A 24,820-nucleotide genomic window follows, 5' to 3' on the forward strand; every position below is an offset into this window, starting at 1 on the left:
ACTTCTGAAGAAAAAATTAGTTATATTCATTAAATATGTAGTTCAAAAAACTCGTAAAGTATTTTTAATTGAAAAAAAATAATTATAATAATTACAAAATACAATTTTTAAAAATCATTAAGAATTCGCAAAAAATGAAAGTTATAATTATAAAAAAATATGATACAAAACGTAATTGAAAAATCGGAGAATATTTTATTTCCATTTTCTTCAAATGTCACATCACCAATAAACTCCTCCTCATCAGTAAATAAATTCTCCTCACTGCCTAACTCTTCATCACTATGAGGAATTATACGATTTTGGCTCATTTTATCTGCTTCGAAAATCACCTTTTCTTTTTTCAGTCATTTTGTATATCCACTATTCGGAGGTTAGATTTCCTTCCTTGTTATTCTCTTTTAATAGGTGATGCGCATGCGCGTCATGCGTTATTTCGGATTTCAGTTGACTATAGTCAACTGGAAAGTAGTGGGTTTCAAGCGCCTACCCACACTCAACTGTTAGAACAGTGGGTTTCAGTTGAGTGTGTGTAGACGCTTGAAACCCGCTACTTTCCAGTGGACTATAGTCAACTGAAACCCATGCGGTTACACGCACGTATCATATAAAAGAGTTTTCGATAAGACATGTAATGGTTAATCTTCTGATATGATCCCTGGTGGATAGATTATTTCGGAATTTGAATATTCGATCGATGATTAATTTGGTAACTGAAAATTGTTGGCTAATATTATCAGTTATTTTAACTTATTTTGAAATTGATGATTGTTCCGACCCCTGGCAAGGAGTTGCAGACTGTGGGAATTTTGAGGATAACTTTCGAGACTTCCAGAAGTGTTTGCGACTTACATTCCAGCTCAATGTAATGCTGGACTGTCTTTACTTGCCTTCACCCATCCAGGAACTTTATAATAGAACTTTATCACAAAATTTTCGACGGTGACAAACATCGACGAATACGTAGAAGGAATATTGTAGAAATTTTCGGGATTGGTTCCTATCTTCCAATCATTACAGAACATTGTTTCAAAGGGACTCGATGGAAAAAAATATGCCTCGCAAATTTGAAGTACCCAAATTTGTCTATTTTTACATAATCCTCATAGTTATATGCATCGGTACAAACTATTTTATCACATTCAATTTGTTTTGACGTCTCTGACGACCTTCAATTTGAAAAAAAATAAACTTTTACTATTTTCGTAGTTTTTCTTCATATTTTAATCAATTCCTGATTCCATTTGCAGTTACCTGGAATACATAAGGATTATTTGGCTGTTATATTCATTCACTGACGAAACAAAATTCATAGAAGCCGAGGTAGAAATTTTTTATGTGAATTTTTTAATTGGAGGTCTATATACGAATTGGAAATCTTACACTTTTTCTGCGCGTTTTCTCAACAGAAAATATCAAACGTACACTCTAAAATTTGTATGGAGAAAACCAACAGATTTTAGTCTATCTATATAAGTTATTCTGTTGAGACTGTTTCTGTAGAAATCACTTGGATTAAATTTTCCAAATTTCACATTTAATGTTTTTTTTTGTTTTCATTTTTTACTGAAAGAAATAGGAAAATCCATCGAACAAAACTGAAAATTGATATCGCGGAATGCCTATAAAAAATATTGCAATAGAATAAACTCTATCGAAAATTCAAAATTATTGCCTTTATCAATAAACTTTCTGTTCAAAAAAGTATCCAGAAAAGCTGAGAAATTTGTCAATAGAATGGGCGAAAATCTAATGCAATTTTCAACAGGAATGCGATAGAAAACTATTGAATGCGGTAGGCTTTTCTCTGACATTTCCTTGGTGCATGACAGATTATAGAAAATAGTTTACCTGAAAAGTTTTTGAGGTTTGTGACAAAATGGGGGACTTCAGAATTTTCGCTGCGAATGTCGTATCATTGAGACGAGCCAACATCAGTCTCCTCTGGCATCTATGAGCCACCGCCTGTCCACCACCACTAGCAAACCCGATGTTCCCCTTTGAATCCACTTGAGTGGTCAATTCATTAACAATTACTACCTGAAAACCAATGCAGGAAAATTCGTCGGAAATTCATCTAATGCTGATAAAATTTGAAGCCCCAGTCAAAAAATTTGATCATTTTTGGTCTGATTTTTCCAAGGATGATCGGTTGAAGATCTGAAAATTGCATACAACGGCTAAAAACCGAGCACTGAATAAATTTTGGTCTAAAAGTTGCATGCCGAGGTCAAAAATCGACCTGAGAACCAATCCAAAAATCGATCAAGTCACTGAATGGACCTAAGACCAAATTTTTCGACTCAGAAAGAATTATTGTTATTACCGCGATGTTATACTCCGAAGCTACTTTCTGCAGTTCGTCGAAAATTTTGAAGTAGAACTTATACCTCAAAACAGTATCTTCTATCGTGCATAATACAGGAAGAGACAGACTGTCAATTATAATGACTCGATGACGATTGTTGTCCTCTAAATATTCCCGCATGTTTCCAATTGTCGAATATAACTCTTGTGCTGTGCGTATGGAAACTATCGTAACGCCTTCTAGAAAATCTTTCAGTTTACCATTTAAGTCGGGAAAATCGTGTTGGCATCCTTCAATCAATTCTAAAAAAAAAATAATTGGAAACGAAACAGTGGGAAATAGCATATTTCGATATATTTCGATCCACTGAAGACGGGACTTTATATAGCATTCCACATCGTATGACGTCACAGAATATTGCTGGATAGGATTTGGGGTAGATAGGAGAAGAACCAGGATCATTCTCGAATTTAGTTTACAATAGAAAAATCTATTGAAAGTGCGCGAACGCGCATTTTTAATCCGATTGGTTTTTTAACCCTATGAGAGACACCCCGCCACGCGTCGTTTTTCTTTAATTGCAATTGACTGGCTAACCGGAAAAATTCAAAAAAATTTGACTTAGTCAATTGAAGTGTTTAAAAAATTATAGTAGTTTTTAGAACAACATATTTCCCACAATTCCTAAAAAAAAGCAAATTATTTTGGACATATGAATTTTTTTTTTCCATGCTAAATGAAATTGACGCGACATTGTCAGAAACTCGCTAAACGCGCCCGGGCAGTGTAGAGTGAATTCGGGCAACGCTAAAATCTAACCCAAGTAGCAAACCTTGCGAAAGATATCTGAAAGTATACCAAAAAGGCAAACTAATGTCCGTCCAAAAGGTATCTTGCAGTCATACGATAACTTTTAGTTAACTTCTAGGTAACTTCTAGACACAAGTTACCTTTTCGGACAGACATTAGACAGCCTTTTTGGTATACTTGCAGATACCCTCCAGAACTGTGCTCCTTGGGAAATGACACGGCAGGAAATCCCCGCGGATGTGACCAAGTGGTGACCAGACTAGGGTTAATTGCGCGAGGTGTGCAGCGCTCGCCGAAGGCAAGTCGTAACTGGTGTCGCGTATGTGATGTCTTGACGTTGAAATTTATAGATGGGGCTATTAATCGGCCATAGCAGTCCGCGAGATTCAAATTATTGTTGGAAAATAATTTAAATAGTTCAGAAAATTAAAAATATACCAGAAATAGAAGAATAAAGAAAGTCTGGAATACAATGGACAAAGAGAACGAAAAACAGCATCGCAAGCGTGAGAAAAACCGTTACGGAAATAGTAAATGTCAAATACTTGAGTTTTGTTCTTATAATTTACAACCCTTTAAAATTCTCGTTGAGTAAACACTTTCCTCGAAAATCCAAAATTTAGAGAAGAAAATAAATTTAACGGTTACGGTCCCATGTCGTAAAATCTCAGTTCTGGTTATTTCGAAAGTTTCTCTGTTTCACGTGACTAACATGTGTGGGCTCTCCTTTGTTCATTGTTTCGCTAGGCTGAGGGCCTGAGACCCTTCGCGACGAAGTTTCACGACGTCACACGCTCCCCTTCTTCCCCTTTTTTTTCATTTCCCCGCTTTTCCTTGAGTTTCACTTTTCCCTCTCCCCTGGGCCAGGATTGCGCGCGCAACTTTTGGTCCAGTGGGGTTGCGGACCCAACCCTTGGAGTTAAGTTTAAGTTTAAGTCAGTTCCATCGTGGAAATTCGTGGTGAAGCCTTCAGCTTCCAGGTTCTCTCTTCAAATAGTTTTTTTAGTAGAGTTTTTCTAGAGTTTATTAAATGCATTCTTTGTAGGGCAAAGTTTAAAGTCTGAAGTTGAAGTATTTTGAATAAAAGTGTTTGTGTGCTCTCTTAAGCACTTGTGTTGAATTTATTTCACAATTCAACCCTTCCAACCAAATATTCTGGGATTAAACAATTGGATTTCGATGGAGTGCTCATCAGAGCTTTGGCGGCTAACGAATCTACAGTCAAAATTGGCGCTCTAAATTCCATTGGCGCTACTGTCCTCCTAGTTACTTCGGTAGGACATAACACGTAGGTCACTAGTAGCGACGTAGGGTCCCTAGATTTCACCATTATAACTAGATATTTAACGCTAATTTTGATACTACAATTTATTCACTATTTAATAAATAAGATGTGAATAAATTCTAGAGTAACTCATGTTTGAACACGTTTGCGACAGGGAAAAATTAAGTTAGCTTAGAACGTAGACAGGAAATAAATAATAAATCTTTGGACTCTCCGATTACGCAGTTTAGACCTCTCAACAATAAATCTCCTTCCAGTACCTCTTTTTTTATCTATAGTTTTCAAGTGCAATTTGAGGCTCATAAAACCTTCGCAGACAGTGGACAAGATTTTTTTGTAGTGATTTTCAAGTTTTCAAGTTCGGGAAGTATCCAATACCAGTTCCCAGACCAGAAATTGTGAGAAGCAGTACAGAAAACCACTTTTCTGATCCATGTGATTGCATGTCTCAGTTTCGACTCGGTCTGCAACCCTCACACTTGTTAGAAAATTTTTATTCGGCCGTGTGACGAAAATAGTTATTTTATCATAGATCGGCATCAATCATTACTTGAGTAATATTGTGAGAAGGTGCATCTTACAATAATTAATATTTACTTATCTTCTTTGAAATTTGAAAAATAATATAATAATTGGTAATTTAAATTTCTCAATTATTGGTTGATGAAGTAATTCGAAATTTGAATATTTAAATTGATGGTTAATTTAATAATTAAAAAATTGGTGAGTAATATTAGCAATTGACTTATGCAAAATTTAACTGTAATTTTGAAAATTATAATTATGCCGATGTCTGCCTAAGAAACCCAACTTTCTCACCAAACAAACCTGTGCACCATGCATCCTCGAAAGATTGAAATACAAATTATACATTATAAAGGCTATTATATTCACAAAATTTACATTTCATTTATTACAGAATAGAAGCCCAATTCAGTAGGAAAATGAACTGCGATAAGTGAAATTAGACATTTTTATCATTTTTCCAATTATGAATTCCAACAAAAAATTTTTTTTACTTTATCCTCAAAAATCATTCATTATCATGATTATCAATATTTAACAAAAGGTACAAAAAAATCAACTCTTTCGTTATGTTTCTTTACCCTTATCACGCCCTCAATCAAGACGCAATAAATATGGAAAAAGGGTTTCTAAAATTATAAAAAAGACTCTTCTTCGGGCTCTCCAAATCAGCAACCAACTCTCAGCAACCAAAAATTCATCCTCCGAATCAACTCTCTCCCTCTTCTTGTTCCTATTCCGCATCCTCTCCCAGCTCTTCGTCTTCTCCTCATTTATTCTCCCCAAACTATCCTCAACGATCTTACAAACCTCGACAGTTCCTAAGAAACCCAACTTTCCCAGCAAATAAACCTGTGCATCATTCAACCTCGAAAAATTGAAATACAAATTATACAATATAAATGTTTTATATTCACAACACTTAGGTTTCATTTACTACAGAATAGAAACCCAATTCAGTAGGAAAATGAACTGTGATAAGTAAAAAAAAGACATTTTTATAATTTTTCCACTTTTGAATTCCAACAAAAAATTTTCTTTACATTCTCCGTAAAAATCACTCATCATCATGATTATCAATATTCAACAAGAGGTACAAAAAGATCGACCCCTTCGTTATGTTTCTTCACTCTTATCATGCCGTCAATCAAGACACAGTAAGTATTGAAAAAGGGTTTCTGGGATCATAAAAAAGACTCTTCTCCGGGCTTTCTAAATCACTCTCAGCAGTCAAAAATTCATCCTCCGAATCAACTCTCTTCGTGTTCTTATTCCGCCTCCTCTTGCAGTTCTTCGCTTTCTCCTCTTTAACCTTCCCCAAACTATCCTCAACAATCCGATAGACCCCTCGAAAGACCCTAAGAAGACCAGGAGCATTCTCGAGCTTCCCCTGCAGATAAACCTGCGCATCATTCCTCTTCGAGAGATTCGAATACAAATTATACAACAGAGTTCCATTAAACAACTCAGCAGGACGTGGATGGATATACGGATATCCCAAAAGTGCATTCAGGTGCATCGAGTGCCTCAAGCAACTCTGGAACTGCGCAAATGCATGAACAATCTCAACACAAAATCTCCTCGGTAAAGATCGAAGTCTCTCATCCATTTCGAAATGATTGACGAAGAATTGCGCCCCCATTATGCAGTCCTCTTCATCAACTGCATCGACAGCTTCCCTCAAACTACAATCATCATCCTCCTGCTTAATTAAAAACTTCTGATGCCTCCTCTCCTTTCCAATCCTCTCAAATTCCCCAGAGAACTTCCTTTCAAAAGCTTTCTTCGATCTCCTAAACCCAATTCTATCATCAATAATGCTGAATAGCATGGATGCAACCAGACAATTCAGGTGAATATTATTTCTCTCTGGAAGAACCTCTCGCCTCATCCAGAAGATCATCGTACCCAAATACAATCTCCAGCCTTCTGGACAATTGTCCAATCCATCTTCCTCAGAAATTCTCAAGACTTCGTCAATAATTTCCCTTCTCTCAACCGACGAAACTTCCCTGAGATCTTCAAGAGGTACTGGTGCCCTTGGAACCGTGATGAATCGTTTCACAAATTGGTTCCCTTCCCTCACAAGCAGCTCCAGAACATTCTCCTCTCCCTTGGAAGAGGACAACAAGCTAAATATCCTCGTGATTATGGGAATACTGATCTCGTGGGAGGAAGGTTGATCAAAGTCCTCAATCTGTGGAGTGAGAATATAAAGATTGTGCGTCAGCATGTTGATGAAGTACGTGGGAAAGTCGCCAGCTAGATGACCCTTGATGAACCACTCTGGTACAGATGATGCGAATTTCTCTGCTGCGAGGAGATCAGGCTCGTCATCAACCTCTTCCTCCTCTGCCTCCTCCTCATCATCTTCATCTTCAGTCTCTTCGGCTTCGACTTCGTCTCCCATCGCATCTAGTTTATCGAGATCCCCTTGAAACCTGAAAGTTTTCGTTTTGTTCTCTTTGATAGCAGACGTGTAAGTCTCGGTCAGACCCAGAGGCTCCAGCATGTACGTTGTTAATGTCGAATATCCATTGATGATGAGCTCAATAGAGTAGAGAACCCTTTTCCTCCGGTCTTTCCTCAGCTTTTTCAAGACAGCAGCGACCGCAGAATTCAGGGAATAATTCCTGAGCCAATTTAGAATCGTTTGGATCCTCCTCTGCTGTTCATTTTGGGTTTTACTCTTCTTCAACTTTAATTTACTGAAGAAATCCTTAAAAGTACTTCGTTTAATGTAGTCGTTACCGAGGAGGATCGAGGCCAGAGGTAAAAGACTCGCATCCAGCCCCTGGAATTTATTCAAAAGCTTTTCCACTCGGTATATTTTACATCTCTTGGCATACCCTGATCTATTCTTGATGACGAAAGGGTCTAGAGTTGTGAAAGGAATGTACTCGACTCCATAAATATAGAAATCTGAATCATAACTCAGAACAGGAGCCTTCAGGATCCTTGCGACAGCTGCAATGCACTCGTCAGCTTCAAAGGGACACATGACAAATTTAATCCCCAGGTTGACGAGAACATCCCTGAAGACATCGGTCTGCATTAGGGGAAAATACTTCAATCTGTTCTGCACTGCAGGACCGAAGTTTGAGGCTGTGGACAGTCTGTCACGTGCACGATTGTAAACAGTCATTCTTTTTTTGTTCTCCCAGCCTCCATCAAGGAGGACTATTGGAGTCACCTGACAGCGCAGGAGGTCCTCGAAGAACTGGGTCACACTGTGGGAGAATTGATCGTAGTCACCACCAAAGGTGCAGTTGCATCTGGCTATTTTACAGTAGATCTGGGAGCTCAAACTCCAACCGTCTATCACTAGGTAGGTGTTCTGGAGCTCGTGGGGCTCGAAGAAGTAGTCAGAGCGGTTGGCTATGTAGGTTGTTAACCCTCGAATTCCCATTTTCAATCAACCAATTTTGACACTTATTCAGATTTAATAATTAGGGCTTTTTTAATGTTTTTATCACCTCTTTATATTCTCATTATTATTAGCCTTTGTGTATTTAGTTCGTCTGTATTTAGAGGAGTTTTACAGGTCAACTGTAAAAAAATTAATGAAATAATAAAGTCTTCTTATTGTTCAATTGAAATAATGCTTTAGGTGGGTAAAATGAGCCATTTTCAATCATTAATTTTTTTTTGAGAGGGGCATGATGATCTCATCCCCCTCCCAGCATGAGAGGAGACATGATGATGATGGTTGTTTTTTTGAGCGGGGCAAGATGAGATTGAAAGAATTTTTTTTCATTTTGAGGGTAATTTTGTAGGTTTTAAAATTAATTTAAAACCTTCAAAAATATTTATCTGAATCATATCATTGCGGTAGCAGATATTGATGATTTTATGTGGTTCATTTTATTTTACCTTCTCCTATTGCATTTTTTTATTACCTTTTTATGGTCTATTTTCCTCGTGGATGGATCCTAGGTATATTTACCTGAATGTCACAGGTTCACTGTTCAGATGGTGAAAAATATGTTGGGCTCAATCTCAGGTAAGAAATGAAATTCTTCTTATTAGTCTTCAAGTGGCAATGCGAACTTTATTCCATATTCTTACGTTCATGTCTCTTCATGTTTTATTATCTTCCATGGACCTCTATTTTCTGAATATTCACAGCAGTTTTATTGGTCAACTGTAATTAAAAACCGAATTGAAGAATATTTCTTTCTCACTTTTTAATCATATTTATGACTGTATTTGATGTTTTCATCACCTCTTCATTATTTTCCTTCGTGGTTCTCTATACTCTAGATATTTATATGGGTTTCACAGCTTAACTGCTCCAATAGTAAAATGTGAGAGATTCAATCGTAAATGAGAGGATTATTTCTCTTGATTACTCTTTGAATGATAATGAGGACTATTTCACTTTTTATCCAATCTTCGTATTTAACACCTGTTAGAAATGGAGTAGAAACACCGAGCGCTTTCTCGTTTATTTTTCCATTGTCAATTTATACAGATTTTATTGAAATTCTGTAAAGAATTCTAGGTGTTTCTTGCACAAATTTCAAATTGAAAAACGTGCAACTTGTCCATGTGTCTTTCAATAGATATTTTTCGATATAGAAAAGTCAATAAATGTTGATTTTCTAATATACCTTAGTCTGTTGGATTTTTTTTTCTATGGGAATTCGTGGAGATGAATTTTCCAATTTTTTGTTCCTTCGATTTTATAATGAAGAACAGGAACATATACAGTGAACAAAAACTAATAAAATTGAAGTCAAATAATTCCTATAGAAAAAATAAAAATTTGGAGATGTTTTTCGGTCGAATATCTTCCAAATTTTTAATAGAAATCAGCGCAGAAAATAATTTGTGGATAGAATTCTGATAGAACTCCAATAGACTTGTTCTGAAATTTCAATAGAAATGCAATAGAATTTACTTAGACAAAATCCTAATTTAAGGCCTGCGTGGATTAGCTTTCGAACATTATCTTGATTGTTTATCCATCTTCATAATGTAAAATATATTACAATTTCCATTGGATTTTAAATCACGCAGGAATCTCTAAAAATTATGATTGTACTATCAAAAAAAGTAGAAAAAAAACTGATCATTTTCAACGACTGTTTTTAATAAAGATTAAGAAATAAGTCCGATAGAGAGGAAATAGTGAATGGATAATTTATCATGGTAACTAGCGATCTGACAGCCATTGACTACTGTGACAAATGACGACCTAACAACTATAAGATACATCAAATTATTAATTTGCAATTTCCTCCCTATTGGGTTTATTTCCCAATATTATTCAAAAACGCTCTTTGAAAATGTTCAACTTTGTTTCAACGTCTTCTCAATTGTACACTAATAATTTTTGGAGACTCCAGGGATATGTAAACCGAATAGCAATTGCAGACCATTTCAGATTATCAAAATAAAAAAAAACCAAGATCACGTTCGAAAGATAATCCAGCCGGGCTTTAATTCTATTGAATTCTTAAGAATTCTTCAGTATTGTTGCTTAGAGACAGCGTTTTTTCAGTGAAATTTTTTCATACGTCAACAATGTTCCCTCGTAGATTTCTATCCTCGCAGTATCCACATGAGTTGCCCAAACTAATTGTTCCAATGACGAAATATGTTCGACAATCGTAAATAGAACCAATACTTCTATTATTTTTCAAACAACAATGAGGACTAGATTCGATGTTTTCATCACCGTTTCATGCCTCAGCTGTTTTCCCTCGTGGGGTTTTTAGGTTAACTGTCAAGTGGTAAAACTGAGTAAAACCTAGCTAGGTTAGACTCCATTGTTTTCGAATTCATAGTGCTCGTCTTTTCTTAGCCGGCACGCCAGTGCCCCCAAAAATCATTAAAATCGTCTTCATAAATTAATCAAGCCCTCTCCAAGTCCCGAAAAATCGCGAGGTCCCTCGCAACCAAGTGAACATCTTCAGAAAATGGAATGGAACTCGTTCTACTCGAACGCTTGCTACGAGTGTGGAAATTGGGGTGAGGGTTACTCTCTAAACTACTGTAAAAATTGTCGAGCAGTTGGATTCTGCGAGAAAGACTCAAAGACTCAGAATCCGAAGCACAAGGACCTCTGCGAGGTGCTGACACAGTTGAGGGGTGCGTCCCCCTCGGTCTTCACGGGTGATGGGGGTGAGTGGAACCAGGCATCTTGGGCCCTCATGAAGACCAACCTCATGCTGATTACTCAATTAAAACTTGGAAGGAAGCTGAACAAACAGGAGGAAGAGGTCCTAAAATTCCCGAAACGATGTGTCACTTGTTTCGAGACAGATCACAATAATTTAACAGACTGCAAGGTATGTCCCGGCACCAGTTTTTGCCCTCGTCACATGCAGTCGAAGGAGGAGCACTCCGAGAGATGCAGGAAGATAACAGAATGCGCTGCCTCTGACGTGTTTTTCTCCCCGATGTTGAGGAGAGACATTCCGAGTGTTCCAGAGGATCAAAGTCCTTCGAAACTCCCCGAGGATATGAACCAATTCATTAAAATCTGTGGACCAAACTTCGTGCCATTCCCCCACAATGTCCAGACGTCAGCGAGCTCTGAGGTATTCACTAGACCCCTGAGTCTCTTATACGGAATCGAGAAAATTAATTATGAAATTAAAGACAGATTGGTGGTGCACGTGGTGGGGGCGAGTGCTGTGGACCTAGAGGACCCCAGCACCTTTGAGATCATCCTCCACTTCAGACCGAACCTGAAGGAGATATTGCTTGTTTTTGTTGGTCCTGACCTCGAGGGCATTGAGATGCCTTCGATGACCCCTTATTTGTGCAGAGAGTGTAAGAAGAGGGATGTTAAGCTCGATGTGAAGATAATAGCTAGGTTTTATCATGAGTTCTTCGAGGGGGAGGAGTTCCTGAGTCCTGATGTCGTCGTTGGGTACAATATCGGGGTCCACGAATGTGTAGAGTTCAATTCTGAGAGGGACACGTGGGCTCCGACGATAAAAACCATTGGAGGGTTGATGTGTCCTCTGATTGTCACGTCTTACACGCAGGAGGAAGCCCAGAAGGACTATGAGAGGATTTTAGGAGGTTCTGAAAATTTTGTGGGGGTCGTGAACCAGAAAAATCCGTTTGGGAGCCTGAGGCACTACAGGGATTTTGAGAACGATGAATTTTATTATCAAAATCAGTTCATTATGGTTTTTAAAGGGGGTGAGAGGCGGGAGGGAGAGGTAATTGGAAGGATGGAGGGATTGACACTGAGAGAGAATGTTATGGTTTGTGATTGAGGCAATTTAGACTTACCCTGGAGGCGACGACTGGAAAATCCGTTCCTGGTGTCGATGAAGAGGACTCTACCATCTAGACCGTCCTTTTCTTGGCACAACTGAGTTGTTATACACAGTTGGAAGCTGAAAATCATGGGTTTTGTGATTTTTTGAATTTTGTATATTTTTATTTGGATTTTGAATTTTTCCAGTTGAAATGTTAGCTAATTTGGAGTGGATAGAGGGAGAACAGGGTGAGTTAAAAAATTGGAGGAATATATTTTTTTTAGTTATCTCGGAAACTAAAATGACAGATTTTTTAAAAATTCAACTAACAGCGGCATTAGAATTAACAATATTGTTAAATTTAATTCAATTTCAAATCGCATTTATTGAATTTCTTATTTATCCTGGAAAATTTTATAATTGAGTTTTTTACGTTGAGCGATCATTGATATTTCAATGATAGCTTGAATTTCAAAATTCATTGTGAAAATTGAACATTCCATTCAATTAAATTTCCAATAGATTGCGAAGTTCGAGCACTAGCTGCCGGAATTCTCATTCAATATTCCAGATTAATTGATTCCGCATTGACAATGTAGATAAAAATTTCATGTCAATTAGTCACTGTTGAAAAATTTTAGACATTTTACTCTGAATTTCGAAATTAATTCTTTAGGAGTATAGTGGATTTGGAAAAATATCAAGATGACTTTTTTGCAGTTTATAAAATATCCTAGGAAGTACAGATTTTGAGTTTTTCTGATTTATCTAGCAGTTTCGAAGATATTGCTGGAGTGGAATCGTGAGAGTTTCAGGATTTTTATGGGTTTTTAACGTAGAGGATGTCACAAAGATTAGCAATATTTTTTTTAGTATTTTTTACCTAGGAAATTAGTTATTTAATAAAGATATTGTGGGGAACCAGATAAGTTTAGAAATCATGTGCACAATCTCTTCAAATATTTATGAAACCAATGGGTTCAGAGAGAAATTTCGGAGACTTTTTGGGTAGAATAACATTCCGTACCAAGAATGTTTTGTAAGATAGTTGGGTGTCTCCAGTAGTACCGGATATATTTGAGTAAATGTGTTCTGTTATTCACCTCCCATTTTCACTATTTCAAAGTTCAACTATTTTTGTGAATTATGAGTTTTTGTGATTTTTTCAGTTTACTAAGTATAAGAAGTCGGAAGGACCAATCATATTTTCATTGAAATTCTCCTTTTATTTTAAAAAGGGAGCCGTTAAGAACTAAATAAGTTTCAAAAATGTTTAGACAATTTTTTCCAACTGTGGGCTTTGAGAAGAATATCGAAATATCTCGAGGACCTTTTTTATAGAATAACATTCCGTACCAGAAAGGCCTTGTAAGACAGTTGGGTAGACTCTACTTGTTCAGAATATATTTGAGGATAAATCTGAAGAGTAAATGTGTTTTGTTATTAACCCCCTACATATTCACCATTTCAAAGCTCAACTATTTTTGTGAATTGTGAGTTTTTAAGATTTTTTTCAGTTTACGAAGCCTAGGAAGTGGGAAGGACCGATCATATTTTTATTGATATTCTCTCTTTATTTGAAAAAGGGAACGGTGAAGCACTAAATAAGTTTCAAAAATGTTTAGATAATTTTTTACAACTGTGAGCTTTGCGAAAAATATCAGAAGACCTTTTTTGTTGACAATAAAATTCTCTACAACAAAAGTCTTCACTAGACGCAGTTGTTTTAGTGCTATGTACCTACGAACTCAATACGTATTGTATCTATCTCGCCTTTTCTAATACTTTACAAATAAATTATTTCCGCAAAATATTAAGCAAGGAAGGGACCAACTATGTTTTATTACTATTTTGTTTACAATCATTCAATTAATTTTCTGTCAATCAATGTTTTCATTCCCTTTTGAATGATAAGTAATTAGGAATTGATTCTCAATAATGTAATTACGAATAACGTAAAATACTTACCAAATCTGTGTCTTTCCTGTCCCCGGTGCACCACAAAGCTCTGTAATACTTCCGCAGGGAAACCCACCATCCAAGAGTGCATCCAATGCTTTACTGAATGTTGTGACCCGCTGACAGAGCAGTTCTGCCTAAGAATAGTAATAAATCATGTAAATAAAATTTCCTGTTGTTCATTTCTCTCAATTCCAGGGTGAGTGACCCACCTGCCAATGATCCAGGGCTGATAGAGTGGTTGAAGGGGTACAAGTTTTCATCAATTCATCCACATCCACGAACCGCCTCGCAGCTTCTGCCAGAATCATTATTTAATTAGCGAAGTAGTGAAAAAAGTAGAGATTATCTTTATTAAAGTAGTTCTACACTTATGATAAATTCAGAAATCATTGACAACTTCAAAAAAAATTCAGAAAACTTGATTAGATTCCGAATTGTAATTTTGTCTTTAATTTAACTAGAGTTTTGGTTCTGGAAGAAAAAATGTTGAAATATCAGAATTTAACCCAGCGTCTTATGTGAAAATCAACTTTTCCATTATAATTAAAGACTAAATACGGAAGTTTTCTCATTAGATATGAAAAAATCGAAAAATTCTTCGACACCTTACAGAGAATAGTCGGTCAAACTGAAAGAGTGTGAATTAGTCAAATTAATTTTATTATTTTTGCTTTTTGGGGTTCACACATATCAGCTGCGTCTACGTCGCCAATCCTGGATAATGCTAAACGCTAGTATGGCTTATTATAAAATTGCCATACCATGCGTTCTTGAATTTGTTTTGAAATATTTAATTCATAATTTAAAAAATGATATACCTCTGAATCTGCCTGAGCAGCCATAATTCTTACATGAGGTGTCTCAAAGAAATTTACATTCATATTAGCTGCCTAGGTTGCCCATGATTTAAAATCACGAATTTTTAGTTTTACGGAATGATATCGAAACCCAAAACGACTTCGATATATATTCGAGTTCAAATATAAAATTTGTGTAAGATCTCTACGGAGATTCTTATACGAGGTAGGTGGAAAAAATAGCCCACACACCCAAAACGTGTGAAAACCCACCGAACTTGAAAATTTTCCTTGGTATATTTTTTCGAGATTCCTTATATGTTAATTCCACGAAGAATCCGAACATTTCTTATACTAATCGTGGGAGATTTGTAGAAATTCCTATTCTCTACAGGAGTAAATTCCATGCAGAATTATTTATAGAAGAGTTTTTTTAATAAGTCTGGTCCTACATAAGAAATTGGCCTAAATTGTTGGAGATACAGTAGAAGAGAACTCTCAATTTTCTTGCGTTTTAACTCAGCAATGAAGCTATTTATCATAGATAACTAATGAATACGAAAAGTAGCTTGATGTTTGTATTCAATTACCTTAACGCCACTAATATGAACGAAACTCTGAACTTTGAAACAACTTTTTATTCACAGAAAAAGAAAAAAATTGAAATATTTCGATTAAATTTTTGGAAATTCCTATCAAGTGACAATTCCACTGAAATTTCAAGGTGTTGAGTGATTGAACGTTTACAATTCGGTGAAAACATCTATGGAAACAATGAATTTCAGTCCAATTAGGGGAGGGTGGGGTAAAACGGACACTTTTAGACTTTTTTAAAATTATTCATAACTCAGAAATAAATTGATCAATTGAGCTCAGTTTAGGGTCGTCACAAAGGGAAAGAATTGTTCTGTATTGAAAAAAAAATTATTAAATTTTATCAACATTTCAACCCCTCATTAACATTTTAAAAAAATCAAAAGAGTCCGTTTTACCCCAGCCTCCCCTAAGGATTTTGCAATTCCATGCCTTCCCCCTCGCCCCTAAGTTCGAAGTCTCCCGAAAATTACTACTAAACTAAATCCCAATTGTTGTCTAACAATTAAGTTTTTGTACAGTTGAGAATCTAAATTTCTAAAACTTTTCCTATGGAAGGCATTCCTACAAAAATGTCAATTTTCTTCGTAAACCCATCTTATAGAACCATCAGATATTATCGAACTCCTTCACACGTGGACCTACTGATTCCATCCCCAATTCACCTCCATGTAAATAATGATTAGAAATATCTTCAAAATACCTGGAGCTTTCTGGATATCCTCCAAGTAAGTGAATCCATTCTTTGTAAGTAAATCCAACGTATGTTTCGATAATGAAAACGTCCCGAGCGGTCTAAACATTCCGATCATCCATAAAAATTTCACGATTCCTTCAAACTGCGCCAAACTGTCAGTTCGGAAGGTTCAAAAACACATGTGACACTCCAGTCTAGCCAAGACCACCCCACAAAATCATCTAGTTACATCTAGTAATTTCGTGTTGTCCCCAAATCGATCATTTTCACGAACATTCCCTACATTATCGATACAAAAAAATATAGCTCTCAACACATAAAAAAAAGACACACGTGCCATAACACGCGTGAAGCGGCACTTAAAGGCGGTTAACCTCTATTTACAATTGCCCTAATCGTTGTGTCTCCAAATCATCAACAAAACAGTCCACAATTAGTCATCAAGATGACAGACAATGGTGAGTGGTTCCTTCAGCTATTGATTAAACGTTGAGATAAATATTAAATTATTGATTGTTTGGTTTGCAGTGCCAGACCTGGTGTCGAGCCACGAGATGGAATTGGAGTGCAGTGATGATGAGAGGGGAGACGACTGGGATGAGATTGAGGATGACACATGTAGAATCATCTGTTTATTCTGCGAGAAGGAATCTAGGGGATATTCAGAGGGCACGAAACACATGAAAAGTTCTCATGGGTTAGACCTCGCAAAATTCATAAGGGATCGACAATTGGATGATTACACGTACAGGAAGTTCGTTAATTACGTTAGGAAGCATAAACCATCCCCTGGGGATCTCGCCGGGTGTGAGAAACCCTGGGATAGTGACGAGTACCTGGTGCCTGTTCTTCAGGATGATGTTTGGCTCATGCTGGGTTAGTTTGAAGATTTTAGAGCGATAGTTTGCATGTATAAACAAAATTGATACCGGCAAAAACCTATCGCTTCCTTCAAGAAATTCTATTCAATTTTTTATTGGAGGCCTGTGATATTTGTATTGGCTTTTCTATTTAAGAATCTATGAGAAATATTTTTTTACACATTTAAATTTGGACTCTGCAGACTAGAAACTCTTTGGAAAAATAATGGAAAATTCTGATAAGTATTGTTATTCATGATCATATTCATTTCAGCCATCAAAAATGATTAATTATACCTCAATTCGCTAAAAGTGCTCGAAACTAGAGAAACTAGGAGAAATTAGCATGAAAAAAGTGCCCGAAAACATGGTGATTCTAAAATGTAAAGGCCCGGTCGATTTTGTTTTAGAATCCTATTGAAGAAATCTACTTGATTTTTGTGTCGATTGCTGTCAAAAATTATGTCAACAAATTTTTCGATAGCGATTATTTTTTTGAGATTCTATTTTCTTTTTTTTGAGAATACGCGATTTACATTTGAGCCTAATTGATATTTCGAGAAAAAGTTTTTTTGTCAAATTTCTTTTTACGATATTGTTATAATGAAATTGGTTGGAATATTTAGATTTTATTTTTTTCCTGCAGAATAAATGAATACCCTGGTGAAAGACACCTTGTGCATCTTACACATTGACTGATATCAAAGATTTTGTGTCTTTATTCTCCCAATGTAATACTTAATCAACCTTACATGAATGACCGTAGGTAGCTGGGAAACTAGAGTTTTTTTTATGAATGCAAATGGTTATAGAATTTTTAGTAGATATTTTTGGACAAGAATTTTACAAGCTTTAATGTCGTGTTTTCTGTGTTTACCTTCGCAAAAATCAAGACAAAACTTGAATAATTCATTCCTAAGCGTTGTTATAGAAAAAATCCGAGCAGAACAAATAATAGGAAAAAATCACCATTTACTGACGTTTTTGTATAAAAAAATATCACATGAGGACAACAAAACACAACGCCCAACAAAGTTACGTAATTTTCTATGGAAATCGGCACAAAAAACCGCGGGACAATTTTCAAAAACTTTCTATAGGGTGACCCACGACCGATCCTTCTCCTTCGAGGGTATTGAAGAGGATGCTTTTGACGTAGAAACATCCCCTTCCACTTTTGGATCTGAGCACTTTTTTCCCGCTTTTTGGAAAATGATTTTGGACGCGACAGGGCAAGAAGGGGAAGTGTGGTCGTAAATGGTTGCATATGTGAGCATCAAACGTACTTTAAAAAAATAAAAAAGGAAAACAAATTTTGAACAATTGTAAAAAATAAATATCCGCCCCTGAAATCAGTAGTAATAGACCGAAAGAAAAACAAGCAGCGCGAAGCCATTTGACAGATTACATACGACTGCTACTCTCCACCTGTTTTTTTCTCCTATTTTCATTTCTACCAATTCCATTGGTAGTAGGCTTCTGAATGGATATCAATGTATGTTTTCACAAAATGAAGGCATAAGGTTACCATTTTTGGAAATATGCAAGCCAATCCCACTCATACTTCATGACAAAAAAATTTTTTTTTCTCATGAATTTTGGATGAATTGTTCTATCTCAAGAACAATCAAATATATCGATCCAAAATTTAATATAGGAATGTTTCTTGACAATCCTAACTATAAGCCAAAGTTTCAAAAGGTTTCCCTGAGTTTTACCCATGTCATAACGCGCAAAAGTGAATTCGAATCAAAAAAATTGAAAAACGTAAATATCTCTCAACTTCTCAATAGGATGGTACACATATTTTGTTAGATCTAGGCAGATGACATTAAGACGGACATTTTGAAAAAAAAATGAAATTGGACCAATAGTTTTTGAGATATTGAGCAAAAGAGTTTCACATACAAAGTTGAATATTCCCGAAACTAATGGTCCGATTCCGTTCATCTACAATCCCAAACTTTGTTATCATAAAACCTAAAATCATACCAACGTTCAAGTTTCTATCTCAATTATTTTTTAAGTTATCATGCATACAAGCAATTTCAGTGAAAAAATGAAAAAACGAGAATAAAACTACATTGCTCGGATGCAATGGTCTTTTTTCGATCCAATTGAATAGGTATCATCATGACGAGTATTTTGAAAATAAAAAAATTAGAATCCGTCGCATGGTTAAGGAGATATCGGCAAGAAACGATTTTTGAGAAATCGTTATATCTCAGGAACCGCACAACCGATCGAGCTGAAATATAACACAAATTTGACTATTAGTAGTACCAATTAGCAGTCAGAATTTCAGCGTCTTTGCGTTCATCAGTTCTGGACAACCGGACATAAATGTGCACACATACCTACATACATACAGACATTTTTCAAAAACATCATTTCGTCACGTTTCATGACATTTCTAGGTATTTCCACCGAAAATTAGGAAATTGAAAAAAATAATGCTTACAAGATTTCTATTCGGAAGCAAAAAGACGCACCAAAAACATCAAAAACCATCCTCTTCAAGACCCTCGGAGGAAAAGGATCGGTTGTGGGGCAGCCTGTGTAGTATCTTCATAGAGTTCTAATCAGAATTCAATAAAATTGCTAAGGGAAACGACGGGTTTTTTTATTAAAATTTTTCATATGTGGATAATGTATGATCCATTAATGGAGATGACTAATGAAAGGTTTCTTCTGAAGATATTGAGGAGCTGGAGGAGCAGGGAGGGTGCCCAGAGGACTCGACGAAAGCCGCCTCGTTCCCCGTGAATTGTGAGAATGGATGTGTTACGTTGTCTGAGACACATTTCGCGGAGTTGCAGAGGACGATTCAGTCACTGCGGGCACAGGTGGAGCAGAGGGAAGCTGCTTGCTATCTAGCTAAGCAGGTAAACATCTTAGATTTTTGATAATCGGTTTGAATGAAATTGCGCTTCTATTGTTTGATAAGTGGGTCCACAAGGGAAGAGATTTGAGAGGGTTCATTAAAAGATTTTTTTGTAGCCTTTGGAATCATCGGAACAGGTTCTCCATAAATTCTATTAAACCTCGGCCTCTGAAGTACTAGCAACATAGGGGTGAGTGGGGCAAAATGAAACAGTCGAAAAACGACTGTTTGATGCAGTTCAAGCAAAAAAAATTTTTTCATTAACGCCCGACTGTCTTTCGAATGTTATCTCGATGTTTTTTTTCATCTTTCGTCATCTGAAATTGTCAATTAAGTCCTGCATCATGCAGAAGTTTTGAAAAATTATGAATGAATAACCAAAAAAAAGTAGAAATAATTCTTAATTTTTTCAAAGAGCATTTTTAATTTATATTCAGAATAAGTTGAATAACAAGAAATTGAAAAATGTCACCCAATATCATGCAGGGGGAAGACTGATTTCGTAAATCTTTTCCCACACTGCACAGAGATATTTATTACGGAAAAGGCTCTTTGAAAAAAATTTTAATACTTTGGAGAATTTTTTAATCACACTTTTATCACATAAAAATGGGAGATGGCTACATACCACTGTTTTGAAAATTGACATACCTAGCTGTCACCTCCCATGAGGAGTTAGTGTTTTGTTAACAACCGTGGAAAATGACAGCTAATAGATAATTTGCCACAGCAAATCAGATATTTTTAATTTCAACTTTTTTCAACTCATTTTGAATCTCAATTAAAAATGCTCTTTGAAAAAGTTCAGAATATTTTCGATTTTTTTTTATCATTCTATCATAATTATTTCGAATTTCTACATGATGTACCACTCAATTGACAATTTTGGATTACGAAAGATGAAAAAAATCCAGATAACATTCGAAAGATAGTACACCCGGGCCTTAATTTTTTTTTTCATCAACTTTTATTTGTTAACTTTTTTTATTCTTGGGAGTACTGATGAGAATAATAATTTTCCATGCAGTAGAATCGAAAATTATTGAGAAGTTTTGACGGGAGATTTTGTCAATTGATTAATTGAAAAGAAAAGTGTAATCGGCCTAATCTAATCAATTGAGTTATAAGACGAATAGAAAATTATTATTCTCATCAGTACTCCCTATAATAAAAAAAAGTAAATAAACAAAGTTGATAAAAAAAAAATTTTTTGTTTGCATTGCGTCTAATAGTTGTTTTTCGGCCGTTTCATTTTGCCCCACTTTGCCCTAGGTAAAATATAAGTGTTTAATAGATAATAATTGAGTGAGTAGTTTTTCAGATTCCATACATTGGTAAAAAAAAAATTGAAATTCCATGAACAGTGGAAACAGTGTTTTAGTAATTTTCAGGAGAGTCGCATTAAATGCGATTTAGACCCAGTTGCACCAATCCCAGTTAAACAGATCCTCAGTTAAGTATCAAAATGAATAAAAATAATTTGCCCATCAATTTTGATCAAGAGGTCATCGAAGATATTTCACCAAAAAACGTGGTATATCAATGAATAATCATTATTTGCCGATAATACAACTAATTATGAAGTATCTAGTCAATATTAACGAGCCGATGGCCAAATGAAAGAACTCTACGACGACTTCCTAAAATGATCCAACTGTGGAATAAAATTACTCCAGATGCAAAGTTAGTTTGACGATTTATTTGATTAATAGGGCTTGGTGCAACCGACCCTTAGGGGGGGAAAAATCATGAAATTTCAAATTTCACTGAAAATTTAATAAAATTCCAAATTGTTGAGCAGCATTAAGACGAGACTTCGCCAATTTATTTTAATTGTCAACGAAAATATGAATATTTAGTGCCAAATTACACTGAATTGTCAATTAATTGAAAATTAAAAAATATATTTAGCGGGATTTTCCTGATTTCAACTAATTTTTAGGAAATAATTGAACTGAATTTTGTAGTTATCGTCGATTTTTTCATGAAATTCTGAATTTTTATTTACGAAATTTCTTGACATTTCCGTGGAACTAAAATTTGATAAAAATTTCCAAAAAATGTATCAAATATTTCAGCCGAAAATTTTTAACATCTTTTGATAAATTCTCAAAGTCCGTTCGCTTCCGAGATATTCGCAGAGTAATTCCACCCCGTTGAGATTAAAATTCAATTGTCATTTTTCTTTTTTTCGTATGAAGCAAATCGATGAAATGCAGAAAAAGGTCCAAAGTATAATGTTCGACGACGAGCCCGAAAGACGATCGAAAAGATGTGTGAAAAACTTAGGAGCTGTTGACGATGAAGGATACTTCAACACCTATAGTCACTTCGCGATTCACCACGAAATGTTAACCGACACTGTCAGAACAGAGAGCTATCGAGATGCTCTTCTGACAAACTCCCACATTTTCAGAGACTGCACGATGCTGGACGTGGGCTGTGGGACAGGGATCCTCTCGATGTTCGCAGCAAAATCTGGATGTAAGCGAGTCCTCAGTGTTGACCAGTCCGATGTTATCTACCATGCGATGGATATTGTCAGGGAGAATAATCTCAATGACGTGATTGAGTTGAAGAAGGGAAGGCTTGAGGACATTGATCTGGGGGTCGATAAGGTTGACGCCATCGTGTCTGAATGGATGGGCTATTTTCTGTTGTTCGAGGGGATGCTAGACACTGTTATTTACGCCAGGGACCATTACCTAAAACCTGGAGGTAAACTACTGCCTAATCGTTGCACCCTGAGTCTAGTTGGAAGTGGAGACACAAAACGATACATCGACCTAGTCGACTACTGGTCCAATGTTTATGGCTTTAAAATGAGTTGCATGAAGGAAAAGGTTGTTAAGGAACCCAGTATCGAAGTCTGCAGTGCCAAGGACATCGTCACAAGTGTCTCTCTAATTCAGGATTTCGATCTCTTCACTGTGAACACCAGCTGCATGGACTTTACTACAGCTTTTGAGCTGACTGTCAAGAAGACTGGCTCGTTGACTGCCATTGTTGGATATTTCGACGTCTTTTTCGATCTCGATAATCCCATTTCGTTCAGCACTGGACCGCATGCAAAACCTACTCACTGGAAACAAACTGTTTTCTCACTTAATGAGCCCATTAGTATTACAGAAGGTAATTTTGTTGATTATACTATTTTTTTACATTCTCATTTCTTAGTTTAGCTTTTTGTTTAGACTTTTTGTGTTGCTTGCTTTGTTTTTTATTTCATTTTTTAGGGGGATATTATGACACAATATTATAAAAAAAACCTTTTCATAGAGGAAAATACGAAATACAAAAAAAAAGTTTTATAAAAAAAATTTTATAAAAATTGGAAAAGTTTTAGCATTGCTTTGGATTCCAAGATTTTTATCAATAATTCTCCTTTGAGTTAATTTTGTAATGAGAAGTTTGATTTCTCTGTTAATTAAATTTTTTTTTTTAAATTAAAAAAAATAGACTGAAAGTCCTCAGGCAATAATCGGTTGTAAGTCATTATATGATCTAGCAACGATTTTGTTAGCCATGAATAAAAAATAATAATAATAGAAGTAAAAGAAGGTTCTTTGAAACTAACTTATTACTAAGATAATTTTATCCTTCACTATCCAATTAATGAATTGCAATTATTACTTTCAGGTGAGACAATACCTGGAAAAATAATCTGCAGACGACATCCCAAGGATGTCAGGGCCTTAATTATCACCCTCCATGTTCGAGATTTTCGACAAGTATATTATCTCGACTAGACCAACTGCCAAAACTACAAACTCATTCAATGAAACGAATTTTTTCAATGTTCAAAATAGTTACAACGAAACAAATGATCCTTTCTCCGATTTATCAAGATTTCAATTAGTCTTGTTCGCTAGAGACTTTTATCCACTTGATAATAGTCATTCAACAGTTGTCAGTTGACGTTGATCGATGATTTTTCTCGCGTTTTTTCGGGGATTTTCAAAGACTCAGATTTAGAGTTTGGAGTTGAATTAATTTAGAAGTTGATCGATTTCTTCAACTTTTTGAATAATCATTGATGATTCACGTGCCTTTAGCATTTCGACAACAAATCCATTTACTAGGATTATATATGCATTTTTCATGCATACAATATCGATGATGATAATCATTGTCTCAAAATCTTTACTTATATATTGCATGCTGCACAATCTTACTGCATAGGGAATTAATATTACTGCAACAGTTTATTTTTCTGTGAATTGTATATTTTTTTCATGAGAAATATGTACATTTATATCAATTCGACAATTCAATGCAATTGTTCAATTAATTTCACTTGAGGATGGAGCGGAGCACAAAATGATTTTTTTGTTTTATATGGATGAATTTATTAAGTTTTGATGAATCTTTCTGTTTTTATTGAGTTCCAAAGTTATAAAAAATGAAAAATCATAAAATCGTAAGGAATTAGATGTCTTATAATGAGATAAAGCCACAACTGAATTCAAGTTGTCAGGACACGATCAAGTAGCTCTCATCCATTCTTCCGACCAAATAAATTAACTGAATAATGATAATCTTGTTAGATTTCAAGCTTTTACATTCTCAAGTTTGCCAAAAATTTTAAATAAAATGAAATATGTTGAGCTTCATAATTGTAATAAGTTAACAGCATGAACAATAATAGTGAATAATACTAAGATTTTTGAGATTGCGCGGTACTACCTCCTGTGATATTATAGAAATCGCGAATTTGACAATGAACATTGCCACAATGATAAAATAATAAAAGTTACAAAGAGAGAGATGTAAACAGTAAGAGTATTGCACTTTTTCCTCGCTTTTATGAGCTTCTGAAACTCAACTTTCAAAAAATAATGTAGATTTTATTCGAATAAATCTTCTTTACAAGTT

General features: G+C 35.5%; 4 protein-coding genes across 6 annotated transcripts; 2 read left to right on the forward strand and 2 right to left on the reverse strand.

The window, feature by feature from the left end:
* Positions 1 to 1,072: 1,072 nt before the first annotated feature.
* On the reverse strand, positions 1,073 to 16,366 carry LOC107046019 (DNA repair protein RAD51 homolog 3). Its single transcript, XM_015268473.2, has 7 exons — positions 16,208 to 16,366; positions 14,323 to 14,408; positions 14,120 to 14,247; positions 12,183 to 12,289; positions 2,327 to 2,610; positions 1,852 to 2,040; positions 1,073 to 1,254 (listed from the first exon to the last, which is right to left on the reverse strand). Exons 1-7 carry the CDS (start codon positions 16,314 to 16,316, stop codon positions 1,228 to 1,230), a joined length of 930 nt encoding a protein of 309 aa, XP_015123959.1. The 5' UTR covers positions 16,317 to 16,366; the 3' UTR covers positions 1,073 to 1,227.
* Positions 5,311 to 10,792, reverse strand: LOC107046016 (protein asteroid). 3 transcript variants are annotated; one of them, XM_029126670.1, is made up of 5 exons: positions 10,451 to 10,792; positions 9,154 to 9,336; positions 8,997 to 9,072; positions 8,828 to 8,926; positions 5,311 to 8,477 (listed from the first exon to the last, which is right to left on the reverse strand). In XM_029126670.1, the coding sequence occupies exon 5, from the start codon at positions 8,335 to 8,337 to the stop codon at positions 6,076 to 6,078; it is 2,262 nt and encodes a 753-aa protein (XP_028982503.1). In that variant the 5' UTR covers positions 8,338 to 8,477; positions 8,828 to 8,926; positions 8,997 to 9,072; positions 9,154 to 9,336; positions 10,451 to 10,792; the 3' UTR covers positions 5,311 to 6,075. The 3 variants fall into 3 exon arrangements, with proteins under 3 accessions (XP_028982503.1, XP_015123956.1, XP_015123955.1); XM_015268470.2 differs by having other exon boundaries at positions 8,875 to 9,072; XM_015268469.2 differs by lacking the exon at positions 9,154 to 9,336 and having other exon boundaries at positions 8,828 to 9,072.
* Positions 10,683 to 12,547, forward strand: LOC107046018. Its single transcript, XM_015268472.2, has one exon. The coding sequence runs from the start codon at positions 10,853 to 10,855 to the stop codon at positions 12,164 to 12,166; it is 1,314 nt and encodes a 437-aa protein (XP_015123958.1). The 5' UTR covers positions 10,683 to 10,852; the 3' UTR covers positions 12,167 to 12,547.
* LOC107046017 (protein arginine N-methyltransferase 1) lies at positions 16,233 to 24,820 on the forward strand. The gene is made up of 5 exons (XM_015268471.2): positions 16,233 to 16,659; positions 16,730 to 17,077; positions 19,759 to 19,946; positions 22,147 to 23,077; positions 23,585 to 24,820. The coding sequence occupies exons 1-5, from the start codon at positions 16,647 to 16,649 to the stop codon at positions 23,692 to 23,694; spliced, it is 1,590 nt and encodes a 529-aa protein (XP_015123957.1). The 5' UTR covers positions 16,233 to 16,646; the 3' UTR covers positions 23,695 to 24,820.

This window comes from Diachasma alloeum, unplaced genomic scaffold (genome assembly GCF_001412515.2).
Source record: "Diachasma alloeum isolate Michigan unplaced genomic scaffold, Dall2.0 Dall_scaffold_01177, whole genome shotgun sequence".
NCBI classification, from domain to species: Eukaryota; Metazoa; Arthropoda; class Insecta; order Hymenoptera; family Braconidae; genus Diachasma; species Diachasma alloeum.

Bases quoted from the DNA above. Each gene is read 5' to 3' on its own strand.
- LOC107046016 (XM_015268469.2), bottom strand. From the start codon at position 8,337: ATGGGAATTCGAGGGTTAACAACCTACATAGCCAACCGCTCTGACTAC.
- LOC107046019 (XM_015268473.2), bottom strand. From the start codon at position 16,316: ATGATCGGAATGTTTAGACCGCTCGGGACGTTTTCATTATCGAAACAT. The intron at 2,611-12,182 runs GTAAGTCTAAAT...TTTTTTTTTTAG, and splicing joins TTCCAGTCGTCGCCTCCAGG to AATTGATTGAAGGATGCCAA. The intron at 2,041-2,326 runs GTAATAACAATA...ATTGGTTTTCAG, and splicing joins CTTCGGAGTATAACATCGCG to GTAGTAATTGTTAATGAATT.
- LOC107046018 (XM_015268472.2), top strand. From the start codon at position 10,853: ATGGAATGGAACTCGTTCTACTCGAACGCTTGCTACGAGTGTGGAAAT.
- LOC107046017 (XM_015268471.2), top strand. The intron at 17,078-19,758 runs GTTAGTTTGAAG...TTTCTTCTGAAG, and splicing joins TGATGTTTGGCTCATGCTGG to ATATTGAGGAGCTGGAGGAG. The intron at 19,947-22,146 runs GTAAACATCTTA...TTTCGTATGAAG, and splicing joins CTTGCTATCTAGCTAAGCAG to CAAATCGATGAAATGCAGAA.